Source organism: Adiantum capillus-veneris, chromosome 14 (genome assembly GCF_014529385.1).
Source record: "Adiantum capillus-veneris isolate H3 chromosome 14, ASM1452938v2, whole genome shotgun sequence".
NCBI classification, from domain to species: domain Eukaryota; kingdom Viridiplantae; phylum Streptophyta; class Polypodiopsida; order Polypodiales; family Pteridaceae; genus Adiantum; species Adiantum capillus-veneris.
The window spans coordinates 133,389,588-133,405,383 of record NC_140944.1 but is presented as its reverse complement, the minus strand read 5'-3'; the positions used below and the strand labels follow the sequence as shown (position 1 = coordinate 133,405,383).

General features: G+C 40.9%; 1 protein-coding gene across 2 annotated transcripts; it reads right to left on the bottom strand.

Annotated features, from left to right (window-relative positions):
- Positions 1-9,511: 9,511 nt before the first annotated feature.
- Positions 9,512-12,392, bottom strand: LOC147443165 (mannose-6-phosphate isomerase 1-like). Of its 2 annotated transcripts, XM_086529075.1 has the most exons (6): positions 12,247-12,392; positions 11,050-11,811; positions 10,782-10,949; positions 10,495-10,704; positions 10,159-10,425; positions 9,512-10,090 (listed from the first exon to the last, which is right to left on the bottom strand). In XM_086529075.1, the coding sequence occupies exons 2-6, from the start codon at positions 11,497-11,499 to the stop codon at positions 9,752-9,754; spliced, it is 1,434 nt and encodes a 477-aa protein (XP_086385201.1). In that variant the 5' UTR covers positions 11,500-11,811; positions 12,247-12,392; the 3' UTR covers positions 9,512-9,751. The 2 variants fall into 2 exon arrangements, with proteins under 2 accessions (XP_086385201.1, XP_086385202.1); XM_086529076.1 differs by lacking the exon at positions 12,247-12,392 and having other exon boundaries at positions 11,050-12,017.
- Between the last annotated feature and the right edge of the window lie 3,404 nt (positions 12,393-15,796).

Genomic DNA, 15,796 nt, shown 5'->3' with positions numbered 1-15,796 from the left:
TGGCCTTCAAGTGGAGATTGTCAGGATTCAAGCCAACTAGCCGATCTCCCATCACTAACTGTTAAGTATGGAGCCTGATTTACCCTTGTAATTTTCTCTGGTAAAAGCGCACATTTGTAAGGCCCCCATTATGAGGAGAAGCCATTGTGCGTGAAGGAAAATCACTCACCGGAAACCAAAATTTTCACAGACAAGAATCAAGGGCAACTTTAAAGGCCTCGGGGGTGGAGGCCCCCGAGACTTTTTTTTTGCCGGAATATTCTTTTTCGCCGGAATATTATGGCCGGACGGCGGCCGGAAAGTGGTCGGAAAACAACCGGTCGGTTGGCCGTTGGCCGGTAGTCAATGGCCGATGGCCGGTGGTCGGAAGTCAATGGCCGGTGGCCGGTAGTCGGAAGTCAATGGCCGGTGGCCGAATTCAAAAGCGGACTTGTCTTCTCAAGAGCGGCCACACATGGGCGGATTGGAGGGTCCGATTTGGACTTATTCGCACAATGGTGGCTACACATGGGTGTCTCTCATAAGAGAGGGCAGCCCTTTTGGCCTATAAAAGGAGGCCATTTCTACACACATTTCATAGTGTGAAGTTGATGCAACAAGGTGAGTGTGAGGTGGTGAGAGTGAAGCAAGGTGGGAGCTCCATTAAGGGCATAATCCCTTTGTAAACTACTTCTTATTTTGAAGTACTAAAGCCATTGAGTGGCTGCTTTCCCGTGGACGTAGCCCACATTGGGTGAACCACGTATATCGTGTGTACTCTCTCTCTCTCTCTCTACTCTATAATCTCGTGTATATAAATCTGTCTCTCTCCATTAAGTAATCTACTCAATTATCTATTTAGCTACGTCTTATTTCCTAACAACTGGTATCAGAGCAAAGTTTGCTCGTAGCTAAATTATCTCAAGGAAAGGATTCCTTGAAGTGAGTGGGAATTATGGCGGAGGAAGGGAAGCTCAAGATTGAGAAGTTCAACGGCAAAAATTACCAACATTGGAAGATGCAGATTGAAGACTATCTCTACCAGAAGGACCTCTATTTGCCACTAGGCGGTCTTGCGAAGAAGCCCGCAACAATGGCAGATGAAGCATGGATTGTCCTTGATCGAAAGGCACTGGGAACAATCCGGTTAAGCTTGGCGTCAACGGTGGCCTTTAATGTTTCGGAGATGAAGACCACGGAGGACTTGATGAAGTCACTTGACGACTTATACGAGAAACCATCGGCATCCAATAAGGTATTTCTTATGAAGCGCTTGTTCAATCTAAAGATGACAGAGAATGGTTCAGTTGCAGAACACCTAAATGACTTTAACACAAACATAAGTCAACTTCGATCAGTGAAAATCAATTTCGATGACGAAGTGCGAGCTCTCCTTATACTATCATCTCTACCGGATAGTTGGGCCAGCCTTGTGATGGCTGTAAGTAATTCTATCTCTGGCACAAATACTCTTAAGTTTGATGATGTTGTGGGTGTTCTCCTAAGCGAGGAAATGTGAAGGAGAAGCACAGGAGAATCATCAAGTGCTGCACTATCAGTGGAAACAAGAGGAAGACTTAAGGAGAGGTTCAAAAACCAAAAGGGTCGTGATCGCTCAAGGCGGAGCAAGTCACGCACAAAGTCAGTTCTTGAATGTTGGAACTGCGGAAAGAAGGGCCACGTCAAGAAGGATTGCTAGTCCAAGAAGAAGAAGGAGACAGAGTCTCAAGACAACAAGCCAACATCGGAGGCCAATGTGGCAGGTAAAGTAGAGCAAGATGCTCTAATTCTCTCATTAGACAATGTGTCTAATTCCTGGATAGTAGATTCCGGGGCTTCATTCCATGCGACACCACACAAGCAACATTTTCAAGACTACACCAAAGGTAATTTTGGATATGTATACTTGGGAGATGATGAAGCTTGTGAGATTGTCGGCAAAGGTACAGTTTCTGTCAAAACTGCTAACGGAAATGAATGGAAGCTTAAAGATGTTAGGCATGTTGCTTCTCTTCGCAAAAATTTGATCTCTACAGGACAATTGAACGATGAAGGTCACAACATTGCATTCAAAAACAAACGGTGGAAGATCTCAAAGGGATCTTTGGTGGTTGCCAAGGGTGAAAAAGTCGGTACACTTTACTTGTGTACTGTTAGCACGCAACCTTCAACTTGTGCAGCAACTACAGAAGTTGACAGTGCGGTGTGGCACTACCGACTTGGGTATATGAGTGCCAAAGGAATGCAAATCCTTCAAACAAAGAAGCTTCTACCAGGTTTGAAAGAAGTGGACTTAGAGTTCTGTGAAGATTGTGTTAATGGTAAACAAAAGAGGGTAAAATTTCAAAAATCAAGAAATGAAAGAAAAAATAAAAAACTTGAGTTGGTTCATTCTGATGTTTGGGGTCCTGCAAGTACACCATCACTTGGTGGCTCATTGTACTATGTAACATTCATAGACGATGCGACTAGAAAAACATGGATTTATGTCATGAAGAATAAATCCGATGCATTTTCCATATTTCAAAGGTGGAAAGCCTTTGTGGAGAATGAAACAGGTACCAAGGTTAAATGCCTCAGATCCGACAATGGAGGCGAATATTGCAGCCAAGCTTTTGAAAGCTTTTGTGTTAGCAATGGCATTCGGAGGCAAAGGACAACCCCAAGGACACCTCAACAAAATGGGATTTCGGAAAGGATGAACAGGACAATCATGGAACGAGCACGAAGCATGCGGCTACATGCAGGCCTACCGCTTGAGCTTTGGGCGGAAGCTGTAAGTACGTATGTGTACTTAATCAATCGGTCACCCTCAACGGCATTGGATGGGGGAGTTCCAGAAGAGGCATGGACAGATAAACCGGTGAATTATGCATTTCTCAAAGTGTTTGGGTGTGAGGCTTTCATGCACATAGATAGAAGCCTAAGATCAAAGTTAGATGCAAAGTCCAAAAAGTGTTTCTTCATTGGCTATGGAGAAGGAGACTTTGGGTATCGCCTATGGAATCCTGAAGATGGTAAAATCTTAAGGAGTAGGGATGTAATTTTTAACGAACAAAATATGTACAAAGATTACTTGGAAAGAAAACACACAAAAGAAACAGGTGATGAGTACATGGAGCTTGAGGACGATGAAGACTCAAGGACTGCAAACGGTGACAATGTGCAACAAAGTCAACCAAATGACGAGCCTCAACCTATTCCCCGAAGATCTACAAGAGCAAGTAGACCTCCAGAAAGGTTTGTTCCTTCCTTCAACCATCTCTTGATCTCAGATTCTGGAGAGCCGGAATCATATGAAGAAGCTATGCAACATGAATCCAAAGAAGAATGGACGAAGAGCATGCAAGTGGAGATGGACTCACTACATCGCAACCAAACATGGGAGTTGGTTGAGTTGCCTAAAGGTAAGCGGGCACTTCAAAACAAATGGGTATACAAGCTAAAGGAAGAAGAAGGTGGGAAGAAAAGGTACAAGTTTAGGCTTGTGGTAAAAGGTTTTTCTCAAAAGAAAGGTATTGACTTCAATGAAATATTTTCTCCTGTTGTAAAAATGAACTCAATTAGGCTTGTCTTAAGCCTTGTGGCTGCTCATGATCTGAATCTCGAGCAAATGGATGTAAATACGGCATTCCCTCATGGTGACTTAGAGGAGGAAATCTACATGCTTCAACCAAAGGGGTATGAAGTAAAAGGTAAGGAGAAAATGGTTTGCAGATTAAAGAAGAGCTTGCATGGTTTAAAGCAAGCATCAAGACAATGGTACTTGAAGTTTGATCGATGGATGTTGGATCATGGATTCACAAGATGCAACTCGGATCACTGCGTCTACACGAAGAATTTGGGAGATAGGAAATTCATCATCCTAATGTTGTATGTTGATGACATGTTGATTGCAAGTGCTAACATGCAAGACATCAAAGACCTAAAAGAGGAGTTGTCCAAATCTTTTTCAATGAAAGATTTAGGTGCTGCAAAGAGGATACTTGGTATGAAAATATCAAGGGACAGGACGAAGAAGACAATAAAGCTATCTCAAGAAGATTACATCAAGAAGGTACTAGAAAGGTTTGCAATGCAAAATGCAAAACCAGTTTCTACACCTTTAGCTGGTCATTTTAAACTAACGAAGGATATGTGTCCAAAGACACAAGAGGAGATAGCATATATGTCTAAAGTTCCATATGCTGCAGCGGTAGGTTCTCTAATGTATGCTATGGTCTGGACAAGGCCAGACATTGCACATGCAGTGGGAGTTGTGAGTAGGTTCATGAAAAACCCAGGTAAAGAGAATTGGCAAGCTATGAAGTGGATACTTAGGTATCTAAAAGGGACAACAACAAATGCTTTGTATTTTGGAGGAACTGATATTTTTCTAGAAGGGTATGCTGATGCAGATATGGCAGGTGACAAAGATACTCGAAGGAGCACTACTGGCTATGTGTTCACGGTTGGAGGCACAGCAGTAAGCTGGGCTTCAAAGCTACAAAAAATGGTTTCACTTTCTACCACAGAAGCAGAGTATGTATCAATGACTGAGGCAAGCAAAGAAATTATGTGGCTTCACAGATTCTTAGAAGAGCTTGGATTCAAACAAGACAACTGTGTCTTGTACAGTGATAGCCAAAGCGCTATCCATCTTGCGAAGAACTCAGCCTTTCATTCAAGGACAAAGCACATTGAGGTGAGATATCACTTCATACGCACTCTTTTGGAAGAGGGACAACTAAAGCTAGGAAAGGTGCATACAAGCGAAAATCCTGCAGACATGTTTACAAAGGTGGTCAACAAGGAGAAGTTGAGCTTTTGCTCATCTTCAATCGGCATTCAAGGATAAGAAGCCAGAATGGAAAGCAGTCAGAGGTTTGGTTTGGAGATCAGTCTCCAAGTGGGAGATTGTTAAGTATGGAGCCTGATTTACCCTTGTAATTTTCTCTGGTAAAAGCGCACATTTGTAAGGCCCCCATTATGAGGAGAAGCCATCGTGCGTGAAGGAAAATCACTCATCGGAAACCAAAATTTTCACGGACAAGAATCAGGGGCAACTTTAAAGGCCTCGGGGGCGGAGGCCCCAAAGACTTTTTTTTCGCCGGAATATTATGGCCGGACGGCGGCCGGAAAGTGGTCGGAAAACAACCGGTCGGTTGGCCGTTGGCCGGTAGTCAATGGCCGATGGCCGGTGGTCGGAAGTCAATGGCCGGTGGCCGGTAGTCGGAAGTCAATGGCCGGTGGCCGGTGGCCGAATTCAAAAGCAGACTTGTCTTCTCAAGGGCGGCCACACATGGGCGGATTGGAGGGTCCGATTTGGACTTATTCGCACAAGGGTGGCTACACATGGGTGTCTCTCATAAGAGAGGGCAGCCCTTTTGGCCTATAAAAGGAGGCCATTTCTACACACATTTTATAGTGTGAAGTTGATGCAACAAGGTGAGTGTGAGGTGGTGAGAGTGAAGCATGGCGGGAGCTCCATTAAGGGTATAGTCCCTTTGTAAACTACTTCTTATTTTGAAGTACTAAAGACATTGAGTGGCTGCTTTCCCGTGGACGTAGCCCACATTGGGTGAACCACGTATATCGTGTGTACTCTCTCTCTCTCTCTCTCTCTCTCTCTCTCTCTCTCTCTCTCTACTCTATAATCTCGTGTATATAAATCTGTCTCTCTCCATTAAGTAATCTACTCAATTATCTATTTAGCTACGTCTTATTTCCTAACACTAACCACTAACCCTCTATTCTTTTGATATAACAAAAGAAGAGGAAGTGGTGAGTAATTCTCACCGAGAGCTCCACCGCATCTGGTCTCCTACTGCACTTCACCACACTCGCATGCCCACTTGAAATGTAAAGTGGAGCTTGAGGCTTAATATCCTTCGAAGATGGAATACAACATGACACCTTATTGCACAAGGGATTGACGTAGCTAGGATGACACATTATTCCAAATTAATATATGGTCCATCAACATCAAGTCAAATCGGTTCGTGAATAGGGATATTGCTCTTAATTGTGAATTTGGGTTTATGTTTCTTAAATTATTAAGGAGAATGGATGATTGGATTATAATTGTCTTATTTTTCACTAGGTAGTTAAAAGTTCGAGCTTCGAGTTCTAATGTACTTCTATAACTTATTTGGCTAGTGGCATTGCCAATATAATATCATCTCGTACATTTTTTATTGTCATCACATGAAATTGGACTTTGAGAATTTATGAATCTATTTGAATGATGGTGGAAATGATTCCCCAACATTTTTCTTGTTTTTTTTATAGACTAGTATGACACATAGGGGAAATTAGAAAGAGAAATTCTTCGTCTCCTTGGATGGTGAAAAATGGGTATGCATCTTACCGCAATGCCTGAGAGATCTTATTCTTAAACACAAATCTATCAACTCTAGCAGAAACCAAAACTCTTGTGAATGTCCTCACGAGTTTCTCTTAGGCTTTAATGTAACTATACCTTTTACTTCCTTTATATATAATGTCCTAGCAAGAAATGAGAAAAAAATTTAAAGTTCAAAGTAGACTAGAATTTCCAAATACCTATAGTATGAACCTATCAAAACATGTTTTAGTCCAATAGTAGGCTTTGTGGCTTTAAGTTCCTTAGAACTATGGGCCTACAGTGGTAGTTGAATAGCAAGAATGCATCCAAAGATAGCTAAACACTGAGAGTTTGCAATCACAATTGTAATTAGTGTCACTTTGTCCACTGAAATGCATCAAATACAATGCTATTGTAGGCTATACAAGTCAATTTTAATCAAGCCATTATCTAATTAAGAACCTAAATTGAATTTGTGACACAAAAAAATATTACTAAAGTATAATATAACGAGCAATTTTTTGTTGTTGTAAATGTATACTTATCACATATATTCTATGATAGGAACTTTTGTCCTTATCATACTTGAGATCTTCTTTTGTTACATAGTTTTATAAAAGGTATTCCTAATGGCTTCAAAAAAAATAAAAAAATCACTATTTACATAGTGCAAGATATTTTAAAGAGAAGAAAACGCCAAACGGAAAATAAAGGAGAATAAAAACTCAAATGTACCAATATGAAGTCTATAATCTCTTTATACGGACACGAAAAGTCTTCTGACTTTCCACCTTTGTGGGTCTTTTCATTTTCTACACTCAAGTCTTCACTTACGCACTTAAGATGCTTTGAAAGGATTTTTATTTTTCGAGATTGGAAAGACCTAATACTTTTGTTTCAAAATTAACCAGTGGTCTACCTGCATCATTTTTCTTGAAGTATGGAGATGTTCAAAAGACTTTTTAGAAAGTTTTTTTCCAAATAGATTAACAACACGTTTAGAGGTTAGCATGACTTAGTAATGCATCACAGAAATCTACAAATTGAGATATAACGTGTGTTTTCAAAGCATATAAAAAATCAATGGTTACACGTTGAAAGGTCAGTGTAATGGAAGTGCAGAACGTTTTATTAAATTGGTAAAACATGGATGAGAACGATACGTATAAGTGAGAAGTTTGCTGGTAAGTGATTTGTTTTTAAAAAATTAGAAATCCAGAGTTCACCTCAACCATGTAAAAACATAGAGTTGTCTTTGGTTAAAGACTTCCCATCATGTCATTAGCAAAGTGTGTCTGCTCTACAACCGAAATGGGAATGGACACTTCCCGTTCAACTTTGAGAGAGTTCCCTCTCAAGCATTAACAAAATAGAGGGCTTTCAATGGATGAGAACTCTTAACATCTACCCTATTTTCAAGTAGAATTGTCCGATTTGAACTGCATCAAAGGGTGGTGCACAGTTTCTTGTGTTTCTTGTGTCTAAATCAAGTGACGCCCAAAACAAGATAGTGCATGTGTTGTAGCATCTAGTTCAATATACATGTGCCAATAGAGAGCCAATTAGCATAATACACTTGTTATTTGAAGGAAAGTAGGCCACTCTCTTTATGCCATCATCTAGAGATGCACACTTATATATTGCGTTGTTTTATTGATTACTCAAATTTTGGAGTAAGATACATTATAAATGCGGTGCATCATTGGCATTTTAATTGGACAAGTCACTTGAGAGTTTCACTTGAAATTGTGATTTTGGGTCTACACTCAAAGCGTACATTGAATATTTGTCGGATTCTTTCACTAGGCAATTATACAAGGTAAGCTTCAAATTCTTTTGGTTTATGTTTTACAAGGAATAACATGGCACCAAAAAGAGCCAACAAAAAGTGGAAAGAACGAGAGAGACAAATCCCTCCAATATATAGGGGCGACTAGCAAGGGAAATTCCTCCTTGCCTTGGATGGTGACAAACAGTAATGCATCTTCTCAAGGTCAATGCAATGCCCAAGAGATGTAATTCTTGAGCACTAGGCTATCAACTTTAGCAGACTATTTGTGTGGGTCCCACCAAGAGTTGCTCCTAGGCTCTCACCTAAAATATACTTTTTATTTCCTCTCGCTATAAGGTCCTAGCTAGAAATGATATGTTCCCCACAAGTCCAAAAGACCTCCCATCAATTTAAAAGATAGGGGAAGACAACACGATGCAAGTTAACCTCCACGTTCTTTTGTAGGGAAAGGTCCTCAAGGGACATTTCTCCATAATGCATGTGACCACCTGGCGACCGGCGGAGGCTGGGAGCATGCATTATGGAGGAAAGGTCCTCAAGAAGGACCTTTCCCTCCCGTCAACAGTCGGCATGAGGGGGGCCAGCACAGAGCAGGTCACACACGGACTGCAGACTGTCTCCGTTCTGGGCGCTGAGGTGGCATGCTCACAAAAGAGATCCATTCCGACAGCTGAGTTGGTCGTCGCTGGTGCAATTCCAACTGCTGACGTGCTGCAGGTTGAGCTAAGGAGGTTGATGCACGCTATTTTTATATGATGGGTGCTGATGTGTCGGATATCAAACGACTGTTGGTACAGAATACGTTGAGGAATAGCAGTCAGATGGACGGTGCATAGTTGCAGCCCCCCGACTGTCGACCTTGACGGATATGAAGAAGGAAATCCTCTCTACCTCACATATCCTTGATTTCCAAAACTTAAGTTTTTATGTGCGTTCTTGATTCACTGTAAAAAAAAAAAAAAAACTGACCATCTCCTAGAATTCCCATTTTCCCATACTTGGAACCTACCGGAATCTCTTCTATTGTGGCTGATCCAAGAATTTGTCCTAGGTTTTCCAAACACCAAAAATTGGCAGTCACATAAAGTCGATGTCTATCTTATGTCTACCAAGATGCATCGAATGCCATACTCTCATAAGCTATGCTAGTCAATTTCAATACTCTCATAGGCATTGAATATGTCTTATATAAGGGAAAAAATTACTACATACTATATCAAGCACCAAATACATTCACAAATGTATTCTAATTATACATATTATGATAGAAACTTTTCTCCTTTCCTACTTGAGATCTTCTATGCAATATGGTTTTCTGTGGAATCGATCCGGAGTTACCATGCATCATCTTTCTTGAAGTATGCAAAAAGTGCAGTTCCGAATAGACTAACGCATTGAGAGGTAATAGTCCAATGTAATAACACAGCCTAGAATGCCACAAATTGACAATTAATCAATGTGTATTTTCTGTACAATCGCTCCTTTTTGAGAGTGCATTAATAGATCAATGGTTACATGTGTGAAGGTCATAGGGTGATTTATAAGAATGTATCAAAATGTGAGGGGTGCTGTATTGAAGGTAAAAAAATGGGTGAGAAGGCTACATACAAGTGATAACGTCCTTAGCTTTACACCATCCCGAACACAAAGCTAGGTTAGCTCTTTAACAAAAATCTAGAGTTCACTCCAGCTCTGTAGAAACGCAGACCTGTCCTTGATGTTGGACTTACTGTCACGTCAAAATGGGTACCCGCCGATATAAACAAAATGTCCCCACTCTGTAATCTGAATGTGGATGGACGCTTCACATGTAGCTCTGAGAGGGTTCCGCTGCCCTCAAGCACTAACAAAATAGAGGGCCCTTCAATGGATGAGAGCTCTACAGAGTGGCCAATCGGCAGCATACAGCTGTCCATCTCAAACTCATCAAATGGTGGTGAATACCGTTTAGTGTATATATTGATGTCAGCACCCAAAAGAATCTCGGGCATTCCCTGCGCATACACAGAGAATTAGCCTGTTGAATATTCATCCTTTTAAGGTAGAACACCATGATTATTACCTGCTTGTATGTAAGCATGTCACATAGAGTCTTGATATCAATGTACTTGGGTGTGAGTCCAGCCCTGACCACATTGTCAGATGTCGCCATACATTCAAGGCAATCGCCAGACAAATACGCATGCGGCTCATTGGCATCAAGATAAAGTGCCTGCCCTGGATTCAACCGTATATAATTGAGGAAAAGTGCAGACAAAATGCCAACGTCACCAGGATATTGCTCCGCAAGACGTAGAACAAGCAGCTCTTTCTGGGTCAAGCTGTGCTCCTATGAAAATCGTTACAGATTTAAGAAAAGCAAAAGCAATCCACAAACCAAAGGGGACACAATACTCACCTGTTGTGCTTTTCTAAGCCTTCTCAAAAGATGGGTTAGCACCTCTGTGATCACATCTTTACTCGCAGACATTATTGCAGTAAAGGCTGCTTTCAAAGTCGTCTTGACGTCATTCTCGCACGACTTTGGCACGTCCATTAGAGCACGTAAAAGAGATGCTCCTAGCACACGTTGTAGCTCCGGAACTGTCTCTCCGATGCTTTGGAGTTCCTGCATGCAAGAATGATATGAGTTCTTTCAATGCTCCCAATGGCAACGAATGCAACATTTTACATCATAAATCTTACTTGTGGGCTCACAAAACCACACAACGCTTCAAAATCTGTGATTGCAAAAGCCATCTCTGGCTTGTGATTTGCATCCTTGTAGATACTGGGTTGGAGTCTATGCAAATAATCTGCTAGTTGCTTATTGGGGTGTGCTTGTATGGACAAAGCCTTCCGGACTGAGAGAACCTGTATGCGCAAAATTTGCGCGACAAGCGCTCGTTGCCATTTCTCATACGGAACGAAAAAGACTAGTATAAAGGTGAGAAACTTGTACAGAAATACTCACCTTGAAGAGAAATGGCAGATCAATTCCCCATTCTGCTACGACTTTGTTGCCCAACACCTTGGGATTTTCTGAAAACCAGTCCTTGAGAAGCATAGACCTCTGTGGTAGCTCATTACCATTGTAAGGACCATTAGCGCGCCAATCATTTCCATCACCGGAAACATTTTGATCACCAATATGATGCCTAGCATTATGAGATAAAGAGCCATTCATTTTTCCAACTGTTTTGCATGTGCCAGCAACATCATGTTCCTCATCAAAGACCACAAAGGAGGGGCCCGAACCATGCGTCCCCATCCAAAGCTCTGCGTATGGTTTGTCTGGATCGAGAGGGGCCTCAGATTGCAAGGCATAGAGCCTTCCAACGGCACTTTCTTGACCTCTTTGTCCCCATTCATAGTTTTTAATAGCGCACTGCAACCGTAGCACTCTGTTCTTGCCACTATCCATCAAAACAAGGACCCCAGAGGTTATAACAGAAAGCCCTTCATTTTGATGTGCTTTCCTTCTTCAATCAAATAGCTTCAATGGATTGCTCCTATCAAACTATAGATTTTACAGTTAAGTAAGCCAAAGGTGGAGCCGTGTATTCTGTTCAGTTTGCATACATAACATTACAATTTCTATGTGTATGCATCTAGGGAGCTTCAAACACTGTTACATGTAGGCCTCTCTCATATACGATGCACCTTCCAAGGTGGAACTGAAAGGCTATGTATGCTTAATCTTGAACCTTTGCCAATAAGACTTGTAGAATTCATCCTGAAAAAATCATAGGCTCATGAAGTCAAATTACATACAGACACACGCAAACACTCATTGCACACACACATACAAGATTAGACATGTGCGCATCGATTTGAAAGAGACACAAAGCGAAAACGACAAAAGGCTGCAGAAATTGGGGATTACGGTGCTCATGCGACCAGATTATATACCCATATGCACACATATACACCACATATAAACTGCATATACAAAGTGGACACGGGCACAGATGGAAAGAGACCCAAAAAGGAAAAGAGCAAAAGAAGAAAAGGAAGAGTACCCACAGAGAAGAACAAGACAGAGAGAGAGAGAGAGAGAGAGAGAGAGAGAGAGAGAGGAAAGAGATGTGCGCTTGTAATCCACAAAAGCATATACACAAAATATGCATACGAGTGCACAGAGAGACAAAGAAGAGAAGAGAATGCTTACAAATTACACATGGTGTTGAAATGTCGATAGAAACCGTTAGCAAGTTTCCACCCATGCAGTTTTGCTGCTGCTGCTGCTGCTGCTCTTCAGCATCTATATGCCGTACTAGAAAAGACACACGTTGTCCAGACGTGTGGATTGTAACTCGAGCAGACCTCGGTTTTATTACAAAGCTCCGGACACTTTTACCCAAAATCTTCTATACCAAACCGATAAATTGACTAAAGTTTGAAGATTTTTATTATACTAAATTACACTAAATCTACTTACCATAATATGGCGGAGGGGAGTCCCTTTACATGTGAAGGCTACATTCCAAAAGTGGGAGAGAGAAAGGCGGACGGCCGTACTAGTTTCTTAGGCTTTCTCACCTTCAAATTCAAAATTTAGAGGTAAATCTTAAAAATTCGAAGGTGATAATATAGTAAACCTAGGTTTTTCCTTGTACTCTTATGATGCAACAGCTTCAAGCATAAACAACTAGGTTGCTGTAACGCCCTTCCACCTATCTTCAAATTGGGATGGCAAGCGGCGCTTCGGTGTGTAAAATTCCCTAAGTCCTCAACTTTGTCATTTTGGTATACATGGGAGATGGACAATACAATTTGCTTGCATAACTTTCGATGAAGCCCCTCTTACATAACAAATCAGCTTTGTTTCAAAAACCTCTTTCTTAAAACAAAGAGAGTTAATATTTTGAGAATGTCCAATAGCCAACATACTTGATTCAATGCAGCTTGGACACACTTATGTTTGGTCAGTCAAAAGACTACACAAATATGTGGTACATGCATGAGCCATCTCAAGGACAAACGTGTTGTAGAACTAGTTTACAAGGAAAGACTTGGTAAGATGTCATTGGTCAAATCTACTAGTGCTCATAGTTGCCCTCAACCGGCATTTTTGAAATGGAAAACAACATGATATTAAGCTGAGACACATTTTTCCCGAACATTGTATCCCATTCACCGTTCATCCCTTTTTTGTTTCAAGCGTGAATTTTGAAACACTCTATTGACACTCACTTTTTACACACTATAAAACGCAAGTCACCATCACAACGTTGTGGACTTCCACTTGTCTTTGTGCTTCAAAGGCATCCTATAGTTTTGCTTGACTAGCACACTAATGTCATGAAAATAGGAACTAAATAATTAGTTTTTATTCTTATTCCACCTCATACATTTTGCTAAAAAAATTATGATGTCATGTGTGATTAATGTGGACTTGCACGTGAGTAGTTGCCAACAACAAGAAAGACTCATTCCCTTCCTGTGATCTTCTCTTCGGTATAACCTCTAATCAGCTCTTAGCTCATTGTTGCAAACCTCTCTTTTACCATGTTTTAGGTAAAGTAGATGCTAGTTTTAACCCAATTAGAATGTACCTCTTATTTTTTGAGCTCGCTAAGCCGACATCTTTCCAAGATGGATGACTAATCCATTTGGTGCTTGGGAGACATAGCTACCGCAAGCATGTATGCTCTTTAGTCCATTTCATTCTCCCAAGTAGAGTGACAAATTCTACCTGGTGTTTGAGAGACGTCGTTATCACAAACATGATTCTAAGCATGCATACTATTAAACTTTGTGCACGAAAATTAGTCTTATAAGACAAAAACATTGATCATTTGAAAAAAATTTGTACATTTGCTTAGCATTGTAAGCATTGACAAGGTTCATGCTATCCTTAAGCTGTATTCCTTGCATCCATCTATCATCTTCAAAAGGATAATTTTGGAACTTAATAAGATACCGTCGGATAATCTTACCATGTCGTAGTACCTTGTTTTCATGCCGAAGGATAGCTTCGGGTTGTAGCACCTCTTCTTGGTCTTCGATTTCGGGAGGGTCTTCAATAATTGGTTCACTTGGTGGCTCTCCTTTGTAGGGCTTAATTAGGCTCACATGAAAAGCATTGTGTATGAGACAATGGTTGGGAAACTTGAGTTGATAAGCCATCTCATTGATGGGCTTCAAGATTTGGAAAGTACCATAGTATCTTTTTGCTAGCTTAGCATAGGATTTTTGCCCGTCGTTTGCCTCAATCGAGCCTTAGGAAACTTAAGTAAGACCCAATCATTTTTTTTGAACGTTAAGCTCCTTCTGTGCTTGTCAGCAAACTTTTTGCCTTTGTTGAAAGATGGATATAGCCTCCTTAATATTTTGAAAAGATTCTTGTAGGTCACGGCTATACTCATTGGCATCGAAGATCTTCCCATGTACTTTAAGTAGCAAGGGACTCTTAGGTCTTCCCTCAATTATTTCAAAAGGTGTTTTTCCCGTAGAAGTATGTGCAGTATTATTGTAGGCATACTCTACAAGAGGTAAGTACTTTTCCCATTGTGAGCGTTGATCTACTTCGGTAACATAAGTCTTTAGTAGATCGAGTATCGTAAAATTGTTTATCTCACTTTGGCCATCCGCTTGTAGATTTTCAAAGTGACCTTTCCAAAAATTGATGGTCTTTCTAGGATCTCTATCTGACACGATGGATGTTGGTAATCCATGGTGTTTGAAAATCTGTGATATGAAGAGAGTTGCCATTTGGTGTGCCTTAATAGTCTTTTTGACAAGAATAAAGTGTGCTTGCTTGCTAAACCTGTCGACTATTGTCCATATTCCTATATTCCCATGGATAGACTTGGGTAATCCAAAGATGAAATCCATGGATATACTCTCCCATGGTGAATTTGGGATAGGCAATGGTTGGAGTAATCCAGGTTGCTTTCCTCTATCATACTTGGTCTTTTGGCATACTACACATTATGAAACATACTCCACTTTCATGGTAGGCCAATAGAAGTACGTTTCTACTCCTCAAAGAGTAGGTTGAATGCCTCTATGCCCGGCATAGGGAGGAGCATGTGATTCATACATGAATTTCTCACGAAGGGAGTGGGTAACACATAGCCTATTGCTGTGGAGAAGATAACCATCCTGCAAGGTGAATGGTTCCTCTTTCTTCCCCAAAGCAAGAGCTGACATTATGTCTCTAAAGTCAGGGTAAGTAGCATACTCATCTATCATAGAAGATAGATCATTGTGAGTTGCTATAGATAACTTTTGGTCTTCGTGAAAGTGCATCGGCCACTTGATTGTGCTTACCACAAAAATGTGAGTAATATGAAACTTAAATTGCAAAAGAAAATTTTCCCACCTCATTTGTTTGTTGGAAACCTTGGTTTGCGTCATGAAATACTTGAGAATTTGGTAGTCGGTTCGTAGAATAAATGGAGTCCCCAATAAATAGTGCATCCATGTGTCTAGGACATGTAGAACAACTAATAGCTCTTTCTCATAAATGCCTAAGACACGTTCATCTGTATTGAACCTGCTGCCCTCATATGCTATGGCATGCCCTTGTTGAAGCAAGACTACTCCAAGGCAATCACCACAAGCATCACATTGGACCTCAAATGGCTTTGAGAGATCCGGAAGCATGAGGACTGGTTGGGAGGTAAGCTTCTCTTTGAGCTTGTCAAAAGCATTTTTCTCCTTAGCAGTCCATCAATACTTAACGTTCTTCTTAGTTAAGTCATGTAATGGTC